Raw genomic sequence first — 25,882 nt, 5'->3', positions numbered from 1 at the left:
CACACACACACTGTGTTATGCATATATCCACACTCAAACCCACACATCGTATACACACACATACACACACACACTCAATAAAATTGAAAGAAATTAATATCAAAGGCAGGAACACTGGTTAAGTAGTTTTAAAATACACATGTGCATTTTATTATTGTGTCATACTTATTTATATGAGGAATTACTCTTTTCCTTCAAAAGCCATACTGAATCACTTTGAAAACATACTTTACATGCAAATGCCATTATATTAAAAGGACACAGTTGTAAAGTCTTCACACTTACTTACTTTACCCATGAGAACAGAAATACAACACAGAAAAATAATGGAGCTGGAGTAAAGCAGACCTGGGTTTTTACTTGGCTTCTCTCAAATATTAACTCTGGCTGTAGGCGATGCATATCTGTAAAAATAAGATTAAAATGCTTGCCTTTGAAGATCATGGCAAGGAAGCCTATAGTTTACTTGGTTTATTTTCTGCCTCCTCCTCCTATTATCTAAATTTAAATGAAAGAAGTCTACCTTGTATCTGGTTTAAAAGAGTATAAAATTAGTGTCCACTCATCTCCAAGTGATGATAGTTAGGTAAAAGTCAGTGGGAACTAAGGAGAGAGGGTGACCCTCAGGTGTGTGGCCACAATCTCCTTTGACATCTTAATTTTCCAGTGGTTAAGTTCTTAGCTGTAAGAGAAACACACTTCAGAGTACTTCCTAGAGAGGAATGCCTTTAGAAGGGTCATGAGTTAGTTAGTAGTGGGCAGAGGGACCATGGCATGCCTTATTCTGTATCTAGGCCTGGCTCCTGATGGTTTTCAAACTCCCTTCTTGCACTCTTACCCACACCTTGACTTCTGTGATTAGCTGAGGCCCTGGTACCTTTAATGCATGTTGCTAAAACAACCTTTCCACTTTGTAGTAAGCATTCTTTTCCAGAACCCTCAGACACCAGCTCAAGGTTACAGGCATGAGACACAGACATGCCATGTAGACAGATACCTCCTCATCCTTGTCTCTGGCATCAGCACTGATGTTCAATTCCCTTCATGATGATTCTCTGCTGGAATCTAACAGTGATCTCTGAGCTTGACTTTTTCATTCTCTAGGGTTTGGTCAGACTTAGCCTTTATGAGTCCTTCATCCCTTGCCATACCTCCCAACCCCTATTCCTACTGCTTTGCAGATACACAGCTAAGCCAGCAACTTAAAGAGCCACACAGTAACTTAAGCAAACTTTCCCTATTTTATTTTTGTTCATCTGACTTTTTCTAGTGACAGAGCATCTCCTGGCATCTAGGTATCCTACGATTATTATGTTTTTTATGCATTAAAATATGACTATGAAGGAAATATCTCACTATCAACTATATCTCTTCCTCTGTACTATAAAGGCACTAAGCATAGATCATCATCTGTACTTGCTGGCAGGTGCCAAAGGATGGATGCTGAGTGAACTTGCTGATCTTTCCTTTTCCCTTCTTGAATGAACTCTGTCACCCATGGTTTACAGACGTCTGACCTTTGAAAGTACAAGATTCTTTTGATGACTTGAGATCAAAAGAATTTATTGCTGTAGTTCAATGAAATGTTGAGTCGTCATTCTCTAAAAGCATATTTGCAAAGATAACATGTTCACTCAATGCTTTGCTTGGAGAAGAACTGGGAAATTTTATTCTAACGCTGCAGCTGACAAAGCTGCAGTGTTGGTTTATTATTAACATTATTGGTTTGCAATGTGGACATTTTTTTACTAATGCTAAAATAGACAGCTTCTGGTATTAAAAACTCAAACCCTGACATTGTGCTCTTCTCTTGTATAACCAACAGATGTGACTGCACACCTGATACATATGGACCCCAGTGTACATCCAAGTATAATGACTGTGAACAGGGCTCTGAGCAGCTCTGTAAGCATGGCATCTGTGAGGATTTAGAGCGAGTGCAACATGGACAGGTGTGCCCTTTCCCCCTCATGCTCCTTGTGGAAGCCATAGTTTCTTTCTCCACATCCCATTGCTGACTCTGGCACTGTGCTGGAAGTGACCGCAGAGGTGAAGTCACTTCCATCCCTTAGAAGGACACACACAGAAGGAGATGACATACACAGAAAACTGGACTCAGAAAATAGAAAAGTCTGTTATGTAAAATATGAACCTTCTAATCATTCCTTCATGAACCTCTCTGTGAGGCATGACCTCCTAACCTGTGAGTCTAACAGTGACAAGACATGCAAACGTTACAGGCTGTCTTGTCAACAGAATCTTATGTCTGGATTGTTCTAGCCATGAGTCCCCATGAGTGGTGCAGACTTTTTGGATCCACATCTCTGGTGTCCCTCTGTGCTTTGGGTCCTACATGCCTAACACTCAGGGTAGCCTGGCCAGTTTTTCTTGTCATGATTATTTTAGTTATTTATTCTTAATTCATTTAAAAAATTTTGTGTGAGAGAAAACAGTTCCTTCCAACAATAGGAGAATAGGGGAAGGAATGAAGGGAAGGGTGGAGGGAAGAGAAGAAATGTTCAAAGAAGGAAATGACTGTCCCAAGTCTGTGCCTACTTGGGTGTTTATCCCTTTAAAAATATAGCCAACTGAGTTAATTGACTTTAATTACAGCTATTACTGCTCTTTTCTGGGCATCTTTGGGATAAATTATATGATCCTCTTATTCTGAAATGAAGATGTACCCATCTCCATGGTCTAGTCTAAAAGCTTAAATCACATGGGAAGGAAAAGAATCCACTCAACTGGCCTGACACAAATGAATGTGAGACAATAGACAGTTTGGGGTTTGGTGAGATTCTCCCCTCTTCCTGGTTGATTACTCACTTTATTGTTTTTCTTCCAGCCAAAATTTAATTGCATCTGTGACGCTGGGTGGACAATACCACCAAATGGCATCGCCTGCACAGAGGACAAAGATGAATGCAGCCTCCAACCTTCGCCTTGTGCAGAGCATGTGCAGTGTTTCAACACACTGGGCTCTTTCTACTGTGGGGCTTGCCCAAAAGGTACATTCTTGGGGACACATGATAGGCTCTGAATACCACACAGACAGGGTACAAGAATCAAATTCCCTCTACTAATGATGGATAATAAGATCATTTTTTAGAAGTGTCTAAAGCTAGCTACATGTCCTACTCAAGATCATCTCACTTCTAGAGCAGGTTCTTGGTGGAGCTGGGAGATATGTCAGAGTGCTAACATCCTACTTTGGGACACAACTAGACATAGAAATTGAAGGGTCTAATCTTGCATCGCTGTGGCTGTCAGCTGGCTAGATTGGTGGTTAAAAGCCATACACTATAATCCTACTTTTTCAACTAGCCAGCTATTTGTAAATTTGGGTAAATTCCTTGACTGTTTTGTGTCTCTGCAACAAGCCAGTAGTTCTTTCTCTTGTGTGTCCTTGAATATCCTATATCCTTGCTATAAATAGAGGTGTTTGGCTTCCTCAGTTCGGAGGACTGAATCTTTAAGGGAAGCCATTGCATTATGTTGAGTTGCTGAAGAATCTGAACTCTGTACTCAGAGATGGCCTAAGTTTGAATCCCAAGCTTCCTCTCTTAATGACAATGACATGAGGTCACCACTACCACTTGGCACAGATTTGTAGGGCATGTGTCATGAGCAAAGCACTGTGCTGGGATGTAGGTTAGCTGTTAACCGGACTTCAGGGAGCTTATTGGGCCACTTTCTACTCCTGGGTATACTTAAAGAGTGTAGCACAGATTGAAGACCACAACAGCAGTTAATCTTCTATACAAATGCACTAAGGTGCTATCTAAGTGTTACAATTCTACAGCTATAACAAATGCCAAGACATGGTAAGAGAGTTGTTTGCACCTTAAATACGAGGAGTTGAGGCTTGGAGAGATTAAATAACTTCTCCAGGTACACTTGTAGTAGGCCAGATCCCAATCTGACTGGCCCAGCTGAGCTGCAGGGCACTCCCTGTGTCATACCAAGGCACATGCACACCTAATGCTTTTGTTTAGAGATGCGTAGTTCAGTGAGCGCCTGCATGGTGTGGAGTAGAACTAGCAAAGCTAAGGAGAAAGAAGGGCGTCCCTCCTGCCTCTCGGGAACAAAACTTGCAAATCGCTAAATTCTTGAAGGTAATTTATGATGACAGTCTTTCATCAGCAGAAGTCAGAAAAGTAGATGTTTTAAATTAGAGAATGGTCAGTGTATGCCTAATTCTTCTTTTTCTTTTTCTTTTTCTTTTTTCTTTCTTTCTTTCTTTCTTTTTTTTTTTTTTGAGACAAAGTTTCTCTGTAGCTTTGGAGCCTGTCCTGGACTAGTTCTGTAGACCAGGCTGACCTCGAACTCACAGAGATCCACCTGCCTCTGCCTCCCGAGTGCTGGGATTACAGGAGTGCGCCACTACTGCCCAGCGATTCTTCTTTTTCTTATTTGAAGAAAACAATGAGAAACAAAAACTTATAAGAAAGAAATTGAAAGCAAAGTTTTTGTTTTTAATCACTTCATTTTCCCAAGTCTTAAAAGTTCTATATGTTGCTTATAAATGTAAGGAACTACAAGAATACCTGTATAAAGGGAAAGCAGCGTACCATGCCCTGAAGATCATCATTAGGGGTAGAGTGCATTTCCATCAGCTGTTCCTTGCGTACTCACCTAACCATGCTCGAACATGATAATTTCCTTAACTCAGTGTATGAAGGGATACCCCACTTAGATCCACCATTATAAATATGCTAAAGATTTGAAGATATCTAAATATGATTATTACTATGATAATGAATCATGAGACTAATACTAATGTCATAATTGACTACAACATGAATATCTAAAGGTGACTCTCCACCTTCAATCTCATCATCTGTTGTCTTCATGTGTAGAAACATAGGCACCGTTTTAAGCAATTCATGGTCTTATTAATATCCAGTCAACAGTCTACAAGTGAATCCCATTTACCCACCACTTTGCCATCATAAGATTATATACATTTAGAACAATTTTGGACAACCTGTTAGGAACCTCTCATTTTAATGTATAGTTTTGTGTAGAACAAAAATTTTCCTTGTTAGTTTTTATTATTCTATAAATATTCGATTAATGAATTAATTAATTTGTGTTGAGGGTGCATGCCATAGCATGCCTATAGAGGTCAGAGGACAAATTGGAGTTAGTTCTGTCCTTCTATCATGTGGGTGCCACGGACTGAAGTCAGATGATAGGCTTAGTAGTAAGCATCTTTAATCACTGAGCCATGTTGCCAACCCAGAACTATTTTGTGGATGTCTTAACTATCTGTATTTCTTCCTTGTTAAGTTGTTAACAGTGCTAATTTTGCAAATCTTCTCCATATTTTTTTCTAGGCTGGCAAGGAAATGGTTATGAATGCTACGATATCAATGAATGTGAGATAAACAATGGCGGCTGCTCTGTGGCTCCACTTGTCCCCTGTCTCAATTCGCCTGGGTCTTTCACCTGTGGGAACTGCCCACCAGGTACTGCACCAGGACTGCCCCAGGACTGCACCAGGCTTCCTGATGCCACCACAGCCAAACCACTTACAATAGAATCTGTGCTCACTTTAAAATGATTTCCAAGACAAGAAAAGGAATGCTCCAGAACGTTTAACTTAAAGTATAGTTTCAGCGTGCACTAGTACAGCAAAGTAAGAAAGGAACAGGAAATAATGCCAGCAGCAAGAGCAAACAGGGAGAAAACACAGGGCTGGGAAATGCTTCTGTGAGAATCTTTAGATCCATCACTCCACTGTTACCACACATATGTATTTATTTAATACATGCACTCGTGGACTGCTGCTCACAGACAAGGCTCATAGACATAACACATGTTAGTTTCCTTTTTCTTCTGGAAAGAGGTCTTTCTGGCTGTCCTCTAGTTTAAATACAACTAGTCTCCAAGAAGCTCTTGACATTGTTTCTTACCCTCTGTGTGCTTTGGTCAGGTTTCAGCGGTGATGGGAGAGAGTGCACGCCCTTGGATGTCTGCTCAATCAATAACGGAGGTTGCCACCCAGATGCATCCTGCTCCTCAGCTCTTGGTATAGGTAATGACTCACCCCTTTTTGTCCTTAGATGTTTCAGTCAAATTCTCAACAATTCCGTAGTCTAAAAGTAATTTTTTTTCTCCTTAAAATTCCTTTGGGGGAGAGCAATATCTCACTCTGTAGCTCATCTGACCTTGAAATCCAATCCTCCTGCCTCAGTCTCCCAAGTGCTGGTGTTATAGGCATGAACTACCATTTACAACTGTCAAAATTCTTATTTTGACCTTCCAAAAAAAATCCAACCATCTCAAAACCTTACAACAATCTGGTACCCTTGAATGATCTACTTTGACTAGAAGTTGTTTCCATGGTAATTAATCCGAGTAATCAATTAATGATTTTAGTAAACAAGATGGAGAAAGGGAAGGACATGACTGGAGTTGCACTATCTGGCTGCACCTGGCAGCACAGAATCTATAGCATTTATTTTGAGTATCATGGATTCAGCTGAAATAAGGAGTTTACTTCTACAGAAGGGAAAGTGCATCTGGCTGTATAGTTGCTGTGGTACTGCATAAAAGAGGGCCAGCTCACCTAGGCAGCAACACACCTCTTTGAGAATTGTATCATTGTATGTCCCAGTCAACAGTCAGAGAAATGTTTGTGTACCCCAGGTCTGACAATTACAGCTATCATTTTTGACTTTATACATTTAAAAAATTTTTTTTAAGACACGGTTTCTCTGTGTAGCTGTGGCTGTCCTAGAACTCATTTTGTAGACCAGGCTGGCCTCCAACTCACAGAGATCTGCCAGTCTCTGCCTCCCAAGTGCTGGGATTAAAGACATGCACCACCCCCCACTGGTGTCTTGATATGTTTTAAAGCCAACAGTTAATTGCTTGGTTTTTTTTGTTGTTTGTTTGTTTTTTGTTTTTTGAGACAGAGTTTATCTGTGTGTAGCCCTGGTTGTTTTAGAACTCACTCTGTAGACCAGGCTGGACTAAAACTCACAGAGATCCTCCTGCCTCTGCCTCTTGAGTGCTGGGATTAAAGGTGTGCACCACCACCGCCTGGCTTGTTTCTTATCTCCTTTAAACTGTGCTTTTGTGTGACTAATGAATAAAATGTTCCCATTTTTATTGATCACTTTTTCTATTTTTTTTACATACTCATTTGCTTTCTTATTACTTTGCAATTTTCGTGTGTACTGAGGAAATGATCTTCCCATCTGTGTTGTGTTTTACAACACTTTGTTCATAACATGTTGTTGTCTTGATTTTGTATGAGTATTTTCTATTTAGAGGCTTAAGAATTTCATAACCAAGGAATAAATCAGTTTTTCTTATTTTTCTTGAGTTAGCATCATGTTGAGAAATGTCTTTCCTACTGAATCCTTTACAAATTGTCTAGTTTTCTTTTGCTACATTAGGGTCTTCAACAGTTTTAGAATTTATTGTTCACTTATGCATCAAATGAAAACGCAGATGAATTTTTTTCAAATGGATATTCATAATTCATCTATTAAATAATGTCACATTCCCTGATTTTTCAAATTTTCATTTTTACTAATGCATCTTTAATGTGCATATATAAGTAAGAATATATATAATATATAAATATATTTCTACATATGTACACAGGTCTATCCATACATGGTCATATACATCGTACATGTAGGAGTGACCAAATGCTTATTGAATGATTAATAGAGTAGTCATGTAGTCAAGAACAGAATTTCTCAGAGAAAATCATTTGATTTCTCCCTTGGTCCCATCATACTTTTCCTGTCTGACAATGGTCAAGGCACCTCAGGCCTCTCCCTTCCAGTTTTGCCTTTGTGAACTAAGGGCAGTAAGAGCACTCATTGCCTAGAGTTCTTGGGAGACCACAATGAAACAGACATTTATGAAAATAATTCATTTTTAAGGACAGAAGCTGGTCATATTTTAGATGATGTGAAGTAACATATCATGTTCTTTACTGATCTTCACTGAAGGCTGTGATCTTGTCTGAGGAACGGTTACAGTTGTCCAGGCAAAGTATAGCAGTGTCTGAGTTTCCTTACACTATTTCCCTCAGTAAATACTTTAAAAGAAATAAATACATAAAAGAACACATCTTTATGCAATTCTTTATGTAGGGGAGATACCTGTATGTCTTATTTTTTAAGTTCAAAACTTGTAAGTACTGTAACCTATGGGCACAAAAACATCACTATCTATGTTGTAAATTGGTCACATTACATAATTTATTCCATTTGAATTTTTCACTAAGATCGTCTATCCATTTTCATCAGTATTTGCTGGTGGAGAAATGTGCTTAAATTAATCATCATACTAATTTTCATGTATTATTCCAGCTATTTTATAGTGATAGAAACAATGTATTTCTGCCGTGACATGTGACCTTTGGCCATTAAGGAATCCGAAAGTCTCTGGACATGACATCTGGTGGAATTTTTTAAAAATATCAAAGGGGTACTTGTTCTAAGCATTACAGAATGAAATTGAAACTTCTGGGTGTTTTAATATTATTTTAGGTTTTATCTCACTCATATCATAATTATTAGTGGTACTGAAAGATTCAATTACTTTACATTTTTTTGACCAGCTTCTTCCTCTGACCATTTAGATTGTCATTGCTTGAATTTTGTGACATGGAAGCAAAGAGCTTAGAAAAACAGTTGAAGAAACATCAGTGTTTGCATTTTGTAGATTGTGTTACTATATTATCTTAATGTCTAGTTTCACTACAAAACTTCTTTGAATGCCTCAAATTCATTTTTCAGTGAAATATTATGTAGGTGCAATCTGTGTGTGCACATGCCTAGAACATGAGAGCTTTCCATTAATGCTAATCCTGTGCTACCACATCCTTAAGTTTCTCTTGACTCTTACATTCACACTGTGTGTCCTTGGTCAGGACAATCTTCGAATACTTTGTTTTTATTTGTAAAGATATAAATGTTTATAGCAGAATCTGTTTATAAGGTTGTCTAGAGGATAAAGCAATCTTTCTATATGTGTAGACACATACAGATATATATTGCTTGCAACAGACACTGTTGTCATAAAACTCTTACTTTCTACCAAGGATCTCTTTGTGATGAAGAAATCCCATCTTCCTTTTCACATTCCCTTCTTATTTGTATGTAGCTCTAGATCATCTGTCATATGAGATGAAAGCATGATTGCAAACGTATATATAAGAAACTAGAAACACACAGTGCTTTAAGATGGGAAAAACTGAGATTTTAATCATTTCTCCTCTTGCTTTCTCTTGCCTGCCCATGGGAATAGATGCACTTGATATTGATGGATTCTTATCTAGACACCAGAGTTGAGTTTTATGACTGCCTCTGAACTAAGGACTCCTGCACTTATACATCCATTTTTCTTTCTGAACAGGATTTTTGCCTCTCTGCACCTGTCCTCCAGGATATACAGGAAATGGTTTCGGGCCAAATGGATGTGTACACCTCAGTAATATTTGCTCAAGTCACCCATGTGTAAATGGACAGTGCATAGTGAGTCTTGTTCCTCCTGGGTAGATTAAAAACTTACAAGTAATCACTATTTTATTTGGTATGATTCATACTTTTAAGATAATGGTTCAAACTGTACATCTCTCATTCTTATATTATAGGTAGGTAGTAACTTTGGTTCAAAGGAAAACCAATAAGCCAATAAGTTGACTTTTTCAAAAAGATGTATTTATTTTTATGTGTATCTGTGTGTCCTTGCATGGATTTGTGTGCATCATGTGCATGTAGGTGTCAGCAGAGGCAAGAAGGTGTCATATTCCTTAGAACTAGAATTAGAGGCAGTTGTGAACTGCCTGATATGGGTCCTGGGAATTGAATCTTGGTCCTCTACAAAAGCATTAAGCCCTTTTAAACTTTGAGCTCTATCTTTAGCCAGGACTTAGTTTAGTTTATCAATGATTTTCAAAATAGTAAGCAAACTCCATAGTTTTATGGAAACAAATATGACTAATTATACTTACCAATTAATGAATTTGTCTACTGGAAAATATATTCTATTGTTTAATTCCTGTTAAATATATACCTTATGTTGTCACTTCTTTTCATGATTTGGGTTGTTCTGTCATATAGTCGCCCATTTGTTTTACACTATGATGCATTTATTCTTTCCTTAGGAAACAGTATCGAGTTATTTCTGTAAGTGTGACTCAGGCTGGTCTGGAACCAACTGCACAGAAAACATTAATGAGTGCCTGAGCAACCCCTGTTTGAATGGGGGCACCTGTATCGATGGTATCAATGGCTTCACTTGTGACTGCACAAGCTCCTGGACTGGGTATTATTGTCAGATACCCCAGAGAGGTACGGAAGACATCCCATCAACTGCTTATCGACATCATCCTCCAATAGGCCTTTTGCATATTTGCCAATGTAACCTGATTTCTTACCACTTTAGATGCTAAGACATAGATTTCTCCTTACAGAAATCGCATAGAATTCACAAAGTGGATATTTATAAACCTAGTTTTAAACAAGAAACATTTTTCTTCAAACATATTGTTAGAATTCTCCATGCTCATTATATTCTTTCAGATATACCATGCACTTGGGAATGTCCCTTTCGGTTTTCCTAGAGGGTCACTTCCTGCATGGCCGGCACCTAATGTTCACAGAATACTCTCCTACCTTACTCATCGTTCTCCTATCGCTGATTTATTGGTTCTTCATTGTCCAGTCAATCAAGGTTTAGGTTGTTTTTCATTGATCTTCCATGAACAACTTGCATTTTCTCCATATCACCATGTTTTTCTCTAGTTCCCTAGAGATACCCTCGTTCAAGCCAGCCATTTTTTCTTTTGCTACTCAACTCCACGGGCCACATGCGTATTGTCACTGTGTTCTTTTATTTGGGACAGTTCTTACGACCTCCACAAATCCCTCCTTTATCTCCCAGCCAGCTGCATCTATTACTTAGACACCACACTCAGACTCTTCCTTCAAGGTTTCCCTAACGACTCCACCCTCCCTCTTCTCCCTCCTGCTTTGGATTCAGTGCCTTCACTGAGGTCTTAGCACAGGTTTAGGAAGATGATAAAATATCAAAGCATGAAACATCCTCTCCATTTATCTGTAACCAGGGAGCTAAGTCTGCCTGGGACTTAGCAGGAAGGGGGCAGGAGCTGGCAGAAGTAATGCTGTGATTGAATCAGGGGTAAGGTCTAGTTCATCAAGGTTTGGAGAGGGTTAGCAAAAGAAAAGAAAGGAATCGAGTGAAGTTTGTAGAAAAGGTGATGGGTATGAAACAGACAGTGGATACAAGGTGGGGTGTGGCTTGATATCAACTGAAAGGGACCAGAGAAGAGGAAACTTCAGGATGGGGGGGGGGGGTGTGTGCCTGGCCTCTTCCTTTTGAGAATCTATGAAAAACACAACTCTTTTTTTTTTTTTTTTTTTTTTAGCTTGTGGAGAGATCCTCTCGGGGACACAAGGAGTCTTTGCCTACCAGAGCCCTAATGATACCTATGTTCATGATCTTAACTGTTTCTGGGTTGTCAGGACTGATGAGGAAAAGGTAAGTATAGTAATTTTTGTCCATGAGCAGATTTCACTTATACATTTAAACATTTGATATGTGTGACATATATATGCATGTGTATACACACATATAAAATATATATGATGATAATTCAACTCTTATATATTGAATATTTGGTAAGTGCTGGGCTTTGGGCTAGATACTTTGTTTTTCTTTGTCTAACTTCATACAAATTCTTCTAAATAAACAAATATCTTTATTTTACAGTTGAAATAATAGAAAATAAGAGAAGCTTTGAAGTTTTTATTTTGAATACTACCTAGTTTATAAGAGGAATAGATGAATTTCCAAGTGAAGTTTTGTTCTAGAGCCCATTGTTTTTTCTTTGTTTGTTTGTTTACTTCTGATAAGGAAGGATTCCTAACATTGGTGGTCTAGCTGTAGGCCAGTAGTTAATCTGTACAACCATGCTGTTTCTGCAAAAGTAGTATTTGAAGATGACCACAGACCTCAATGTACTGTCCTGAAATGGTGGCAACTTGTATTAAGATAGCTTCCTTATGACGTATCCACTCTGTGCCTAATACAATATGTTCCTTATACAATGTACATTAAACTCTAATGCTAGGAATTATTAACCCCATTTTATACATGCATAAAGGGAGCCTAGAGTGTTTGAGACATTTGTCCAGGTATGTGTGTGTTTTTTTTAAATAGCATATGGTTTTTAAGAAACAGCTTCAGAGCATCTGATTCCAAAATTCATGACTAAGCCATTACATAAGCACTTAAAACTAAGATCTGAGCCCATGATTTTCATTTTTATCATTCCTGAACAGTCGGACTTCCAAAGTATTTGTTTTCTAAGCAATTCTTAACGTGGTATGCCTTAATAGGTAAGTTTCCACCCTGAAATCTCATTAACTTTTCCCAGCAAACTAATGCTATAGAGGATGTTGTGTGAGGGTTAGAAAGTATTATTTTCCCTTAAGGAAGGACAGCCAGCTGTAGCTTGGTCATTGCACAATAGAATAAATTCCAGAAGAGTTTCTCACCGAGTGTGGTGTGTGAATTTCCTTCCTTCCATTTGGTTCTAATGAATTCCATTTCCTGACATTGAAAATATATTTTTCCAAGGAAAAGATTTTATGTGAAAAATTTTATATGTATATTGCCATTTTTAAGAAAATTTTCCTGTTTTCATGATATAATTTTATATATTCTCTTTTCTATAATATATAATAGAGAACATAAACAACTAATTAACATTTATTTGATTTCCATTTAAATTGCTTCAAGTAAGGAAATAATGTAATGATAGGAAACCTATTAAAATATTCTAACAGAATTTTAAAAACATCTTGAAATTATTCATACTAGCTAAATACTGTTGTGAATTTTGATTCTGGTGAAAATTAAATCTAACAGTCTTCTTTCAGACATTTGTTTTAAAATAGGGTTATCAATTTAAAATCTTTTGTATTTTATTACATTCAAAGTGTGCACTTGTTCACTCCATTCTACTTTTGTGCTTAGTACTTTAAACACTCCCCTTTTCCTGTTTCCTGCTCTGGGTAGTGCTTGCACTTGGAAGCTGTCCAGCCCCTGAAGACCTTCCCCAGGCCCACTTATTCCCACATTCCAGTCTTAGTCTAGGCTGGACAACTGACCCCTGTGGAATCAATATGGGATAGGGGTGAACACACACTACAGGTTCTTCAGGGGCTCAGGGGGGATTGTTATGAATATAAATCAGCCATTTGGACTTAACAAGATATATTTTTTCAAATGACCATTTAAATTTTTTTTTTATTTAGAAACACTCTTGACCATACACTTGGTAGATTAGTCAGTTTTGTAAAAATCTTGGTTTATTTATTCATTAAGAGTTTTTAAAATTGATACATAGCATTAGTCCATATTTTATGGAGCACAATATGATCATGATCATTTCATACATTCATACAATATATAATGAATCAATTAGGATAAATAGCATTTCCATCTCTCCAGAGACTTTTTCATATTTCTATATGAATTAAAATTTGGTTTGAATGATTTTAAAATCAGCCCTTTATGTGTAGACTTGCTGCACGCATTGATGGGTAACTCGGGATGGACGGCTGTATCTCTTAATGTAAATGCTTGTTAGCTAGTGGAAGAAATGATTTAGCTTTAACATGGAAATGCTTTTATGATCTTCTAGGTTCTGCATATCACTTTCACGTTTTTTGACTTAGAACCAGCAAATAACTGTCCCCGAGAATTTCTTCAGATTCACGACGGAGATTCTTCAGCGGCTTTCCCTCTTGGGAGATACTGTGGCTCCAGGCCCCCACAGGGCATCCACAGCAGTGGCAATAGTCTTTTCTTTCATCTCTACTCTGAATACATAAGACGTGGAAGAGGCTTTACAGCGAAGTGGGAGGCAACGCAGCCGGGTGAGTGTAAAACAAGGAGAAAGCAAGACATATTGTCATAATATTATGACATTTGGGGGACCTAGAAATAATGCGACATTTTCAATAATTATGTTAAGAACAAATAATTTTAAAATGAATTCAATTTTGAATTTAAGACCAGAAAAATTAGTGTGTGTTGCCAAGTTTAAAATGCATGAATAGTAATGAGGTCCTGATCAAATTACTGGACAGAGTTTTTTGGGTTGTTTTAATATAATATTTGTACTAATTGTTTCAGAACTTAATACAATTTATTTTTATTGTATTTACTTCCCCTCTTCCCTAACTGCTCTCAGATCCATCCTTACCTTACCTTAGCCAATGTCATGTCATTTTCTTTCTTTCTTGTTTTTAAATAATTCACCAAGTCCAATTTGTGTTTCCCACATACTACTGGAGGTGCAGTCCTCACTGGGGCTGCTAGGGGACTGATCATTGGGAGCTGGGTTCTTGGCCAGATTTACAGTACCAAGCATGTGTTTCTTCTTATGGAGCAAACCTTAAATCCATTCAGAATGTGATTGGTTGTCCTGTAACTAATGCATGCCACTATGGCACCATGGACATACCTTTTACAGGTGATTGTTGCAGTTTACAGGGTTCACAGATGAATCCTCCCTTCCACAGCAGCCTGCATAGAACCTTCTAGAACTACAGGGAGGAAACATCCTGGTCAGTACCAACTTGATTTCTCCATATCCTATGACCAAAGGAGGTGGTGTTTTCATTAATGGGTTCTCACTATCAATCAGAAAACCGTTTTTATAACTTCCACTAGTAAATTTACTCCAAGAATATCACTGGGGACATTGCCTGTTCCTTTCTGTAATAGTCCTTATTTTAATGACCACTTGATAATTGATAATTTTCTGTTTGTTTGTTTTGGTCTCACTGTTTAGTTCCAGCCAGTCTGGAACTCACTTTATGGACCAGGCTAGCCTTGACCTCACAGTGATCCTCCTGTCTCTGTCTTCCAAGTGGTGGAACTGAAAGTGTGTGCCACTGTGCCCAGGTGTTGTTCTTTATTATACTCAATTGGTACTCACTTTTATAAGCTTTTTATCTGGTAATGCTTCATAGATTTCAGTTTAAGTTCTAAGTCTTTCAAAGATTCTTTTCTATTTTTCATTGCCATCATGTCATCTGTGAGGAAGGATATTTGTAATTTTTCATATTTTCCTAAGTCTTACATCTTTTCCTTTACTTATTGCCTTGGCTAAAATATGCAATATGGTGCTAAGATAAAGAGGAGAGGAGAGTTTTTGTCTTTTTCTCGACTACATCGGGGAAACATTCAGTATTTTTTTTTTTCATTCAGTATTTTTTTATTGAATACAATGTTAGATGTAAATTTTTGTAGGTGACTTTTATCAAACCAAGAGTGTTTTCTCCTATTTCAATTACTATCTAGCAAATAACTGAAAAATTCAGTGTTATGGAATCTTAGTTTATTTTGTGGGCTTGAACTTTGGAAAGGGCTCAAGATGACGATTAGTAACTAAAATTTGTTAAGCAGCAACTATCAGACGTTAGCTAGTTCTGTAGTTCTCTGAAGGTCCAAGTGGGCTACACGGTCAAAACGAATCACTTGAGCTTGACAGAGGGGCTCTTGTTGGACATATAAGGCCCTCGGTTTGAGCCCCAGAACTAAGGGAAACAGCCTTTGTCACATGGGCAGCAATATTGTCCGTTAAGTGAGAATACTCTCAGGCTGGTGCCCCTCTAACAGGTGTTCTTCTATGTTTATTGCCATCTCCCAGAGGGAGCACTACAGCAAAGCCCAGCAGGTGCTGGCAGCTGGCAATCAGTTCCTTAAAGTCACATTGCATTACTTCTGCCACATTAGTGTGTTGAATCCATCTCAAGCTTACTTACATTAAAGGTGAACTTTTTCTCTCTCTTATATTTGGAAAGCTTAACTTACTGTTGCTTTTATGATCTTCCTGAGATTTTGACCTAGAAGGTTTGGAAAGTGGTTTCTGGCCTTTAAAAATACTTTTTTTTAGTGGCCGAGGAGAGGCTTAGTGGAATTACAGGGACTTCCATAAAAGCCAGGCAGCCAGGCAAGAGTAACAACCTGCCTATAACCCCAGTGCTTGGGAGGCAGAGAAAGTAGATCCTCAGAGCGCACGGCTGCCTAGATGAACCAAATCAGCAGACTCTAGGTTCAAGTGAGAAGGCTTGCCTCAATATGTGAGGTGGTGTGTGACTGAAAAAGACACCGGAAGCCAGCCCCTGACCTCTGCATATACACATACACATCAGTACTCATAAGCAACAAAAATACTTGTTCATGTATGCATTGAAGTGAAGCATTTTACTTTGTTTTATCTTTATCCACAGGTTTTAATGTGTAAATAGTATTTAGTTTAAGATATTTTTCCATTTTTATTTTGGTTTCTCGGTGACCATAATTACTAGTGTGGTCACTCAGTAATGAAGTATGTATCAAGTATTCGGAATTCGCTTCATGAATTAATGTTTTTATTTTGGTATTCCCCTTAAGGGGAGGAAAAACATGCATTCTGCAAAAATTGGGTATGGCCATCCATGTATGTTAACTTAGTCTATTTGGACAGTAGTTTTGTTCAAATATTTTATTTCTCCAGTGACTTAAGATGTTTGCTCTACTGATGAGAGAACTGTGCAGAGATATCAGGCTGTGACTATAAAGTTCATTTATTTGGTTCTGACAACTCTGCTTTATATATTTTATTTGATTTTCCTTTTCTAATTATTTCAAATATTTATTTTTTCCTGCCTAAATATTATTTCAAATATTTATTTTTCCTTTTCATTCTGTATGTAGTGAGAATGTTTAAGAACTACTCTCTTAACAAGTTTCAGTTACATCATGTTGTGTTAACTATTGCTACCACGCTGAGCTTCAGAGGTCCAGAGTTGATCCTGCAGTATAACTTAAACACACTTGCCGCCCAGCATCCCCCTGACAATGGCCGTACTAGTTCCTGGGGTTTTCCCCTCTTGGTGTTGGTGTTCCTTATCTCTTTTGGCCATCAACCCCTCACCACACTATAAGATATGGATTATTGATGTTTTATCCACCCTCCAGGCTCTCTCCTCAGTCCATTGATTGTTTCTTTTGGTGTGCAGAAACATCTTATTACGGTGTATCAATTTTTTTTTCCACTAACTATAGACTTTTGTTGCCTGTGTGTTTTGGAGCTGGGTTCAAAATTAATCATTATTCCGATCTACAATATGGATCTTTCCTTCTGTTTTAGTAGTGGTTTTACAGAGTCAGTCCATATATTTAAGTCATTAGTCTGTTTTCGGCTTACATTTTTATAAGATATGAAATAATGGTCAAGTTCAATTCTTTTGCAAGTGAAGCCCCACCTTGAAAAACATTTATAATGAAGGTTATTCTTTCTCTATTGATTGTTCTTAGTACCCTTTTCTAAAATCAGTCTAGTAGGAAACAGATTCATTTTTGTGTTTTCTATTCTGATATATAGAACTAGGTGTCTGTTTACATACTCCTAATAGAGCTTTGATTAGAGCTGTTTTATATTTTTTGACACTGAGTGCTGTGATGTCTCCAGCTTTGTTCTTACTCAGGATTGTTTTACTTATTTGGAGTCTTTGTAGTTTTGTATGAAATACAGGACTGATTTTCTGTTTCTACAGAAAATACCATTGGAAATCTGAAGGAGGTGATATTGAATTTGTTGATCACCTTGGGTTCCATGGGTTCTTGAAAATAATATTAATTCTTCCAATTTATGAATGTATATCTTCCCACTTATTTATATTTTACTCAGTTTCACTTAGCATTCTTTTGTAGTTTTCAGTCTGTGGATATTTCCACGTCCTTGGTTAAATTATTCATGAGGTGAATCACTTTTTGATGCTATTTTGAATGGGATTTTAAAAAAACCTCCTATTTTGGATAATTTATTATTAATATGTACATAGTTAATAAATAACCTGTAGCCTTCCTGAATTAGTTTATTAGCTTATTTTATTGATCTAACTATTTTTGGTGGAGTCTTTAGGGATTTTTCTGTGTGTAAAATTACATCTTTTGCAAGTAGAGAGAAATTTGCATTCTATGTAGGGTTATTTTACTTCCTCTTCAAGCACATCCTTTAATGCATCTAATACCACACACACTGCTGTTGGCTTCAGCATTTGCTGGACCAATAGTCACCTTTATACTCGGAATATTATATTATATATTACATCTAATAATAATATATTAGAAGAATATTATCATAACCTGTCCTTTCATTGTCTCTGTCCTGCATAGTTTCTCTCTGGAAAGTCAACTGTAATACTTAGGTTGCCACACCTTCCCCTCTAATATCCCTATCTCCTCTCAATTTGGAATTCATATGATGTATTAATATATGTTAGAGGCTATGATTGTGCTTCACTGCTTTCTTATTCTTGCATTCCTTTCCCCTTCCAATTGGTTTTTCTCCTTCTTTTAAACTTGATTCACTTGTTTACTTTCTTTTGGAACTTTTGAAATGTCTAGCTACGTACATGAGGTCCTGTCTTCTACTGTATCCAATGTAATGATAAAAATCACTCACCATGTAAAGACTTCTCTATTACAGATATCACATTTTTATTTTTCTTTTTTCATTTATGGAAAATAGATTTTTTTCTCAAACATACCCTAATTACAGTTTCCCCTCCCTCTACTCCCCTCAGTCCCTCCCCTCCTCCCTTGCCATCCAGATCCACTCCCTTTCTGTCTCTCATAAGAAAACAAACAGGCTTCTAAGGGAAAATAATATAATATGATATGATATGATATGATATGATGTGATGTGATGTGATATCATACGATAAAACAAAAACTAACACATCAAAGTTGGACAAGACAAACAGAAGGAAAAAAGTCTAAGAGAAGGCAAAAGATACCGAATTACTCGTTCACACATTCAGGAAACCCATAAAAACACTAAACTGAAAACCATACTTTGTACACAACGACCCAGTTGCAGACCTGTGCAGGGCCTGTGCATGCTGCCTCAATCTCTGTGAATTTGTATGTGCTTTCATCGTATTGATTTAGAGAGCCTTGTTTTCTGTACACCCTGGTCTCTTACTCTATAACTAACCTCTGTGGTCCTACGAATTGTTTGGGAACTCCAATATCAGATTTGTTTCTGGCTTTGCTCAGAGTGACTCCCTTGTTAATTATTGTTTGCTTTTTCCCACTTGGGCCTAGTACATTTGTGTCATGAGCAGAGCATCACAGATATGCTATTATAAGGATTCTGGGTTGTGTTATGTTCTCTAAACAGTTGGTTTTGTTTTAACTGGCAGTTACTGCACTGACAGAGCACCTCGATCCAGCTGATGCCTAAATTAAGAAGGGTGTTTCAAAACGTCCCCTTAATCCTGGTGGAGTACCATGGTTCCTGCTATACGGTTCTAGCTTTACTGAGCTTTCCATTCAGTTTTCAGGATGTTCACAAAACTCTTTCCCTTCTGACTGGGTCTATAATAGTATTAGGTTATTCATCCTCTTCAACTTTGGCATTCTCTGGCCCCACACCCTGAACTGGTCTCAGATATTCTGTAGTCGTCTTCAGTGTATCAGCAGTTAAGGCTTCTTCTAATTACCTTGGAAACTCCCACAAAAATGTTTGGTATTTTCTCCATGCAACTGCTTTTTTATATGTTGCTCTGAAATCTTGACTACTTGAGAAACTTCACATTTTTGTGGACTTCAGTTAGCAGAAGTCATTGTCTCCTTTGTTTACCTCGGTACCATCTGGAAGTTACACACAGGAAGAATTTCAGGATGAGTACCGGGTTCAGCATATAGGCTTCTCCATTGTTCAAAGATCACAGTAGCAGGCTGTCTGTTCCTTGATACCCCCAAACAGCAACAATAAACAGTAGTTCCTAATACCAAGAATCAAGCACTGTTGGAATTTACTTGATAAAGACTAGTAGTGTGTTCTATACATCATCCAACATTATGAATTGTGGTGTTTGCATCCATGTGCCATTTATAATGTTGTAAAATGGTTCTTGGGTCAAAAGTTCTATTTAATTCATTTTTAAAAATCTGGCCAAAGTATCTACTTTGGGTAGCACATCATATCTTCTTTGTCTTTAGTATTACTTTAGTATTGATCAACAGTAAGACTGTTGATCTTGGTTGATCTTCTCATTCCAAAGTGTCTCTTTTGTGCTTTCTGCAGTTTTTCGTTTATTTGTTTTTGGGGTTTTTTTTTTTTTTTTTTGCAGCTTTTAGATTCATAGGAACTCAAAAAGTGATGAGAGTGCATGATTTATTAATGTATTTATTATCTTAAATTATAAGTTCACTATGTCAGATATTTATTTACACATAGACACTAGATTCTCAGACCTAAAGAATGTGATCAAATGCTTGTCAATTTGATGCAAATTTGAGTCACCTGGGAATAGGACAAGTTTATGGGGCATTTTCTTACCTGGTAATTGATGGCAGAGGGTCTACCCCACTGTGGGTGTTACCATTCCTAGGCAGGTGGTCCTTATTTGTGTAAAAAGTCTAACTGAGCAAGCCATGGAGAGCAGGACAGTAAGCAACATTCCTCCTGGGTCTCTGCTGTTTTAGTTCCTGCCCCCAGATTCCTGCCTTGAGTTCTTACCTTGGTTTCCTTGATGACCCTACCTTGGTTTCTTTGATGACCACCATACCCTAAGCCAAACAAATTCTTTTCCTCCCTAGGTTGCTCTTGCTCAGGTTTCATGAGAGCCACAGGGAGCAAGCTAGAACACAGGAACTGTGGAATACATTTACAATTTGCTCCCTTTTCTATTGGTATTTGAGTTAATGACTTGGTTCTCTAGAATTCTTTAAAATGATTATTTATTATTCCATTTTGTTTTTGATATCTAGAAATTAGTATATTTGATGAGAGTTGATGTGTTTTAAAATATTTTAGATACTTTAAAAATGTTCAATTGTTTCATTTAGTGAGAGTTTTTTTCTACTTTGTTTCTGAGTCTGTTTGACCAGACCCCAGTTACCTTTGAAAGTTGCTTTGTTTTCTGCTTTGAAAGAATGTTCCAGGCCATTTCCATGTTTTTATGATCTCAGCACTGCAAAGGGCTGCTTCCTGAAAGATCTGCCATTCTTTCAATGGGAAATGGACTTTAGATCCTACGTATGGGTGCTGGGAATGGTTTCTGTTGCTGGGACTCTCAGTGTCTCTGGAGAACTCAATGGGAAGAAGTAGAAAATGCCTTTTTATTAATATTATTAAGGGAAATAAATGCTAGACCTGCAGTAATCCTGCAATATATTGGTGTGTTGAGATTCTAAGGTTTATTTTTCCTTGATATTTATGGCTCTTCTCTCATCCACTAAAAAACATGATTCCCAGTGACATCAGCATATCACTTCTGGATTTGACGCTACAAATTTGATTTTCCAAGGCCAATGCCAATATTATCACTAATAACATAATGGAAAACTATTTAATGTTTTGTTGCTGATGTTTTATGCTGAAAACATTTTGTGCGGGGCATGCTGGTACACACCTATAGTCCCACTCAGGAAGTGGAGGGCAGAAAGATCACAAATCCCAAACCTGAATGACAAACATAGCATGGCCCCATCTAAGTAAGTAAATAAATAAAGCTAAAGGTACATTTTTCTTGGCAGTATTATAGAATTTTAAAGACATATTTTTAGTATTCATGTTTAGCTTTTCAGTGTAGTGAAATTCTTTCTTTTTTTGTTGTTTTATTTTTTCAAGACAGGGTTTCTCTGTGTTCTTTTGGTGCCTGTCCTGGATCTTGCTCTGTTGACCAGGCTGGCCTCAAACTCACAGAGATCAGCCTGGCTCTGCTTCCTGAGTGCTGGGATTAAAGGCGTGCGCCACCACCTTATTTCTTTTTGTTTGTGATTTTTAAGATTTTTTAAAAATGTCATTTTATAGTTATATAAAATGTATGCACAGTGCTAAAGCCATCTTAGTAAACATTGTGCGTTTTCAAATGTCTAGCTTCCATTCCTGACTCCTGCTCTGCTGTCTGCTATAAGTAGATGGCTTTTAAAATTAGCTTTGCAGTTATCCCTCCAATGGTCATACAGACTAATACTTTCCCTTCTCAGATAAAAGGAAGCATTTCATATTCAGAGGGTTTCCTTGTCCTTCCTGGACCTTGGAGACTAGATACATCACGGCCTATTCAATCAACTGTGTATTGATGGCCATTTTGTCTGTTTCCTCTACTCTTTTGAAATTCTAGATTTTATGGCAACAAATACCTTGTATATTGGCCTTATTCCAACCTCACCACTGTGCCTTTGGGATTGTTTGGTCAACAAGCAGGCATAAGGTTTTGCTACTCTATGTGACATATTTCTTCTGCAGTTGACAGACTATCCTATATTCTTACAATAATGTGGGACAATGGCTATTTCCCCACAGCCAGTCTAGTAACTTATTTTAAAAATTCTGGACTTTTATCACTTCAACAGTCAAGAAACCTTATCTCAGTGGTCGCAGAGATGCTGGACATTTTCCTATGTGTACAAAGGACACTGGAATCTTCTCAGTGTACTCTCTTCATAGTACTACTTTTTTTTGAAATTTTCTACATTATAGATGATAACTGTTATTTATTATATTTACATTTGATCTTTAAGATTTTACATTGATTATATTATCTTAAGAATTAAAAAGCTTTATGCTCATAATAATTTTTAAGTTAAGTTTTATAAGAATACCTTTCTCTGAACTTGGATGGTCCCTGTTAGAAGCAATGAAAACTATGTAACTAATTGTTTCAGGTTTTGCTTTGCCTGAGTGTGTGTATAGTTATCTAAATATCATATCATTTTACATACTTAAAATGTCACCTTAGTTAATTTCTTTCTTAGGGTATATTTACCAAAAGTCTAGAATAGTTGGTATTTTTACTTTTTGATTCTACAGTAACATTCCTTAATAGCCACCACAGATTCTTCATTAAATAAATGTGAATATTAAAGAGAAAGAGTTCTTCTTCGCATTTCCAGTCATTGAGTACCATGTAAGGAGCTGGTGTGGTGTGCTGGAGATGGCACCAGGAAGCCCCATTCAGTGCCCTATCTGCTTCATTTCTGGGCAGTGGCTTAATCACCATGTACATTTAAATGTCCTCATTTATAAAGTGAACAATGTATTTATTTTATAATTTATATATTATAAAATTTATATATGATTTACATATAAGACAATTTATTTTGTAATTATATAATATATAAATATAATAATTTATTGTAGTATATGAAAACCCTTCCAAAAGAAAATTATGTGTTCCTTAACTGTTTTGAAATATAAAGTGTTCTGGTTCATGGACAGATGTAGGGGCTGCCAGAAGTTCCAGCATTTTTAGAGTTAATATATAGAAACTAATCTTCAGGGCTAAAGAACTGAGTCTATATTCTCATTATTTATGTCTCAGAAGGGTCATCTCTGTGTCTTAAATCACATAACTGTATGATGTTCTGTAGGTACAGAGTTCCTGCATGGGTGACTTGTTTACTTATCCGTTTGTAGTAGATTTATAGCTGTGAAGCTGGGCAGCTCCAAGGACTGTGTAATTTATGAGGGCCTCCTAACCTAAACTCTTCATAGTTGTGAAAAAGATCTTGCCTTCTGACAGCAGAGTCTATGTGAATTTAGCCCACATATGAACTTAGTCATTTTCCCTTCTTATTTCAGAGTGTGGCGGCATACTGACTAGTGATTATGGTTCTATTACATCTCCGGGGTACCCTGGAAACTACCCTCCAGGAAGAGATTGTGTCTGGCACATTCTAGCTCATCCTGGCTACTTGATAACATTTACCTTTGGGACCTTGAGCCTGGAGAGCCACAGTGACTGCAGTAAAGATTATTTGGAGGTAAAACAAACCAAACCAAAATACATTTAGAAAGGCCTTGGTACGGTATGATTAGCACTCAGGACACAGGTTAATGATGCCCATGGATGGCCCAGGTTTGTTATGAATACTTAGGCAACCAATGCTAAATCTTTAATTTCCATCACTCCAGTTTGTTACTCCATTTCTAGGTTTGTCTTGAGTGTGGAAGAACTTGCCTTGCCTTCCCCCATCCCTTACTTGAGATTTAGTCTCCCGGAATGAGAACAAATCCTAAGCAATGACTGTCTCCTCCAATATAGATTCTAATTTTTAGTTGTCCAAGGCAAGCCCTCAGGGTGTCCCACCACTTGATTTTAGTGAGCCATAACGATTCTGTGGAAAGGGTTGTCAGTGTTAAATCTCACTGGAAAATGTTGAAAATCACCCTCGAGAAGAGACGAGTCAGTCTGCTCTATCCCATTAGCAAAAAGTTACAATATAGAGGAGGAAAGGGACTGTTACATTCAAATTCCATACACAATTAGATACATAAAAAACGTTGCTCTCTACTTGTAGACTGGAAAGGTCACTAAGGAGATTGAGTTCATGGGCGCTTCCTGTCCCTTTATTACCGTAAATCTCAGTACCCCCCAGCACTGCTAAAGAGACAATGAGTCTTTCTCAGTCCATTAGAGAAGGATGGAGTGCTGTGGAATTATTCATAAAGGATGAAGGATGCAGCTGCCAAGCAGGTCTCCAAAGTTGAAGTCATTAGTCATTAGCAGTGGTAATAATGGATTTGAAACCTCTGGGAATGACTCAAAGATCAGCTTCTCCTTGGAAAGTCTTAGCAAAATATCCTTTAAAAAGTTGACAGTGAAAAGTGAGTTATTGTGAAATTAATATTCAATAAATCCCATCAAATTAAGATTAAAGCCTTTTTATTCTTACATATTAATTCCTGAACACCACATTATAGAAAGTATCAATCATCTGGACAATATTGAACTCCCTCTCATTTCTCATCAGTGTTTCAAGGAACTAGTTACAAGTGAAAAATAAAGTAACATTGCCCTATAAATTTGCTGCCAATGGAAAAATTAATTTGAGTAAATGAAATTGACCATATGAGAATATTCTTCAGTTCATTCACTCCTTGGTGTTCTATATAGTATAGATTTTTGCAATTATGTCAGAATTATCGAGTGGTCAAGGTGATTTATTCAATGCATAAAAAGTCAACAAGGGGTTTTAACCCTGGAGATTACACAAGACCCTACGTTCAATCCTCAGTCCTGCTAAAAGGAGGGGGCGGTGAGGGAAGATGGGGGAAAGAAGAGAAGAAAGAAGGAGAAGGAAGAGGAGGTGGAGGAGGAAGAGGAAAAAAAAACCATTGAGTGGACACCATTATGCATGTAACCTCATTATAGGTTGGGTAGGTAAAATGGTTCAGCTGATAAAAGCACTTATCCAGTAAGCCTGAGGACCTGACTTTGATTACCAGATCTGACAAAGGAAGGGGAAAACTGATTCATGAATGTCTTTTGACTTCCATAAGAATGACCTGGCCACAAATACATATGCATGCTTATAGATACACACACACACACACACACACACACACACACACACACACACACACACACACACCCCTATACCTATAATACACACACACTCACAGGCACATGCACACAGAATTCACACACATGAGAACATAGAAAAAGAAACAGTTTGTTTACACTGTCACTATACAGGGGCTACTGTATTCAGTGCTGAATGACCATCACAGTTGTGCTTTTAAAGCATCTTGATGCTTATGCTCTCCCATCTGCATCTCTCCACACACCCCTGTACTCACCCCGATCAGTTCTCATTACTATCATCCATTCTCCTATTTCCTTTGAAATACTCATTTCCTTCTAAATTACTAGGATTTCTTCACTCTAGGGAAGGGGAACCATGAAAGAAAACACTAAACTTTACATCAGCATAAGAAAAATCCTAAGTATGTATTCTGCCCCAGAGTTGAAATTCCAGCAGTAGATGAGGCATTTGACTAGACTGTGAGCACACATTCTTTACC

General features: G+C 37.5%; 1 protein-coding gene across 1 annotated transcript in view; it reads left to right on the top strand.

The window, feature by feature from the left end:
• Positions 1-25,882, top strand: part of Cubn (cubilin) — a 225,852-nt gene that overhangs the window by 9,390 nt on the left and 190,580 nt on the right. Inside the window, 9 exon segments of the mRNA XM_052729218.1 lie at positions 1,826-1,952; positions 2,846-3,008; positions 5,340-5,471; positions 5,939-6,040; positions 9,388-9,506; positions 10,139-10,325; positions 11,423-11,535; positions 13,706-13,940; positions 23,657-23,838. Coding sequence (XP_052585178.1) covers positions 1,826-1,952; positions 2,846-3,008; positions 5,340-5,471; positions 5,939-6,040; positions 9,388-9,506; positions 10,139-10,325; positions 11,423-11,535; positions 13,706-13,940; positions 23,657-23,838 — 1,360 coding nt within the window.

This window comes from Peromyscus californicus, unplaced genomic scaffold, assembly GCF_007827085.1.
Source record: "Peromyscus californicus insignis strain IS unplaced genomic scaffold, ASM782708v3 Scaffold_8__1_contigs__length_139910024, whole genome shotgun sequence".
Lineage (NCBI taxonomy): Eukaryota > Metazoa > Chordata > Mammalia > Rodentia > Cricetidae > Peromyscus > Peromyscus californicus.
The sequence above is the reverse complement of the archived record's forward strand: the minus strand, read 5'-3'. Positions and strand labels throughout refer to the sequence as shown.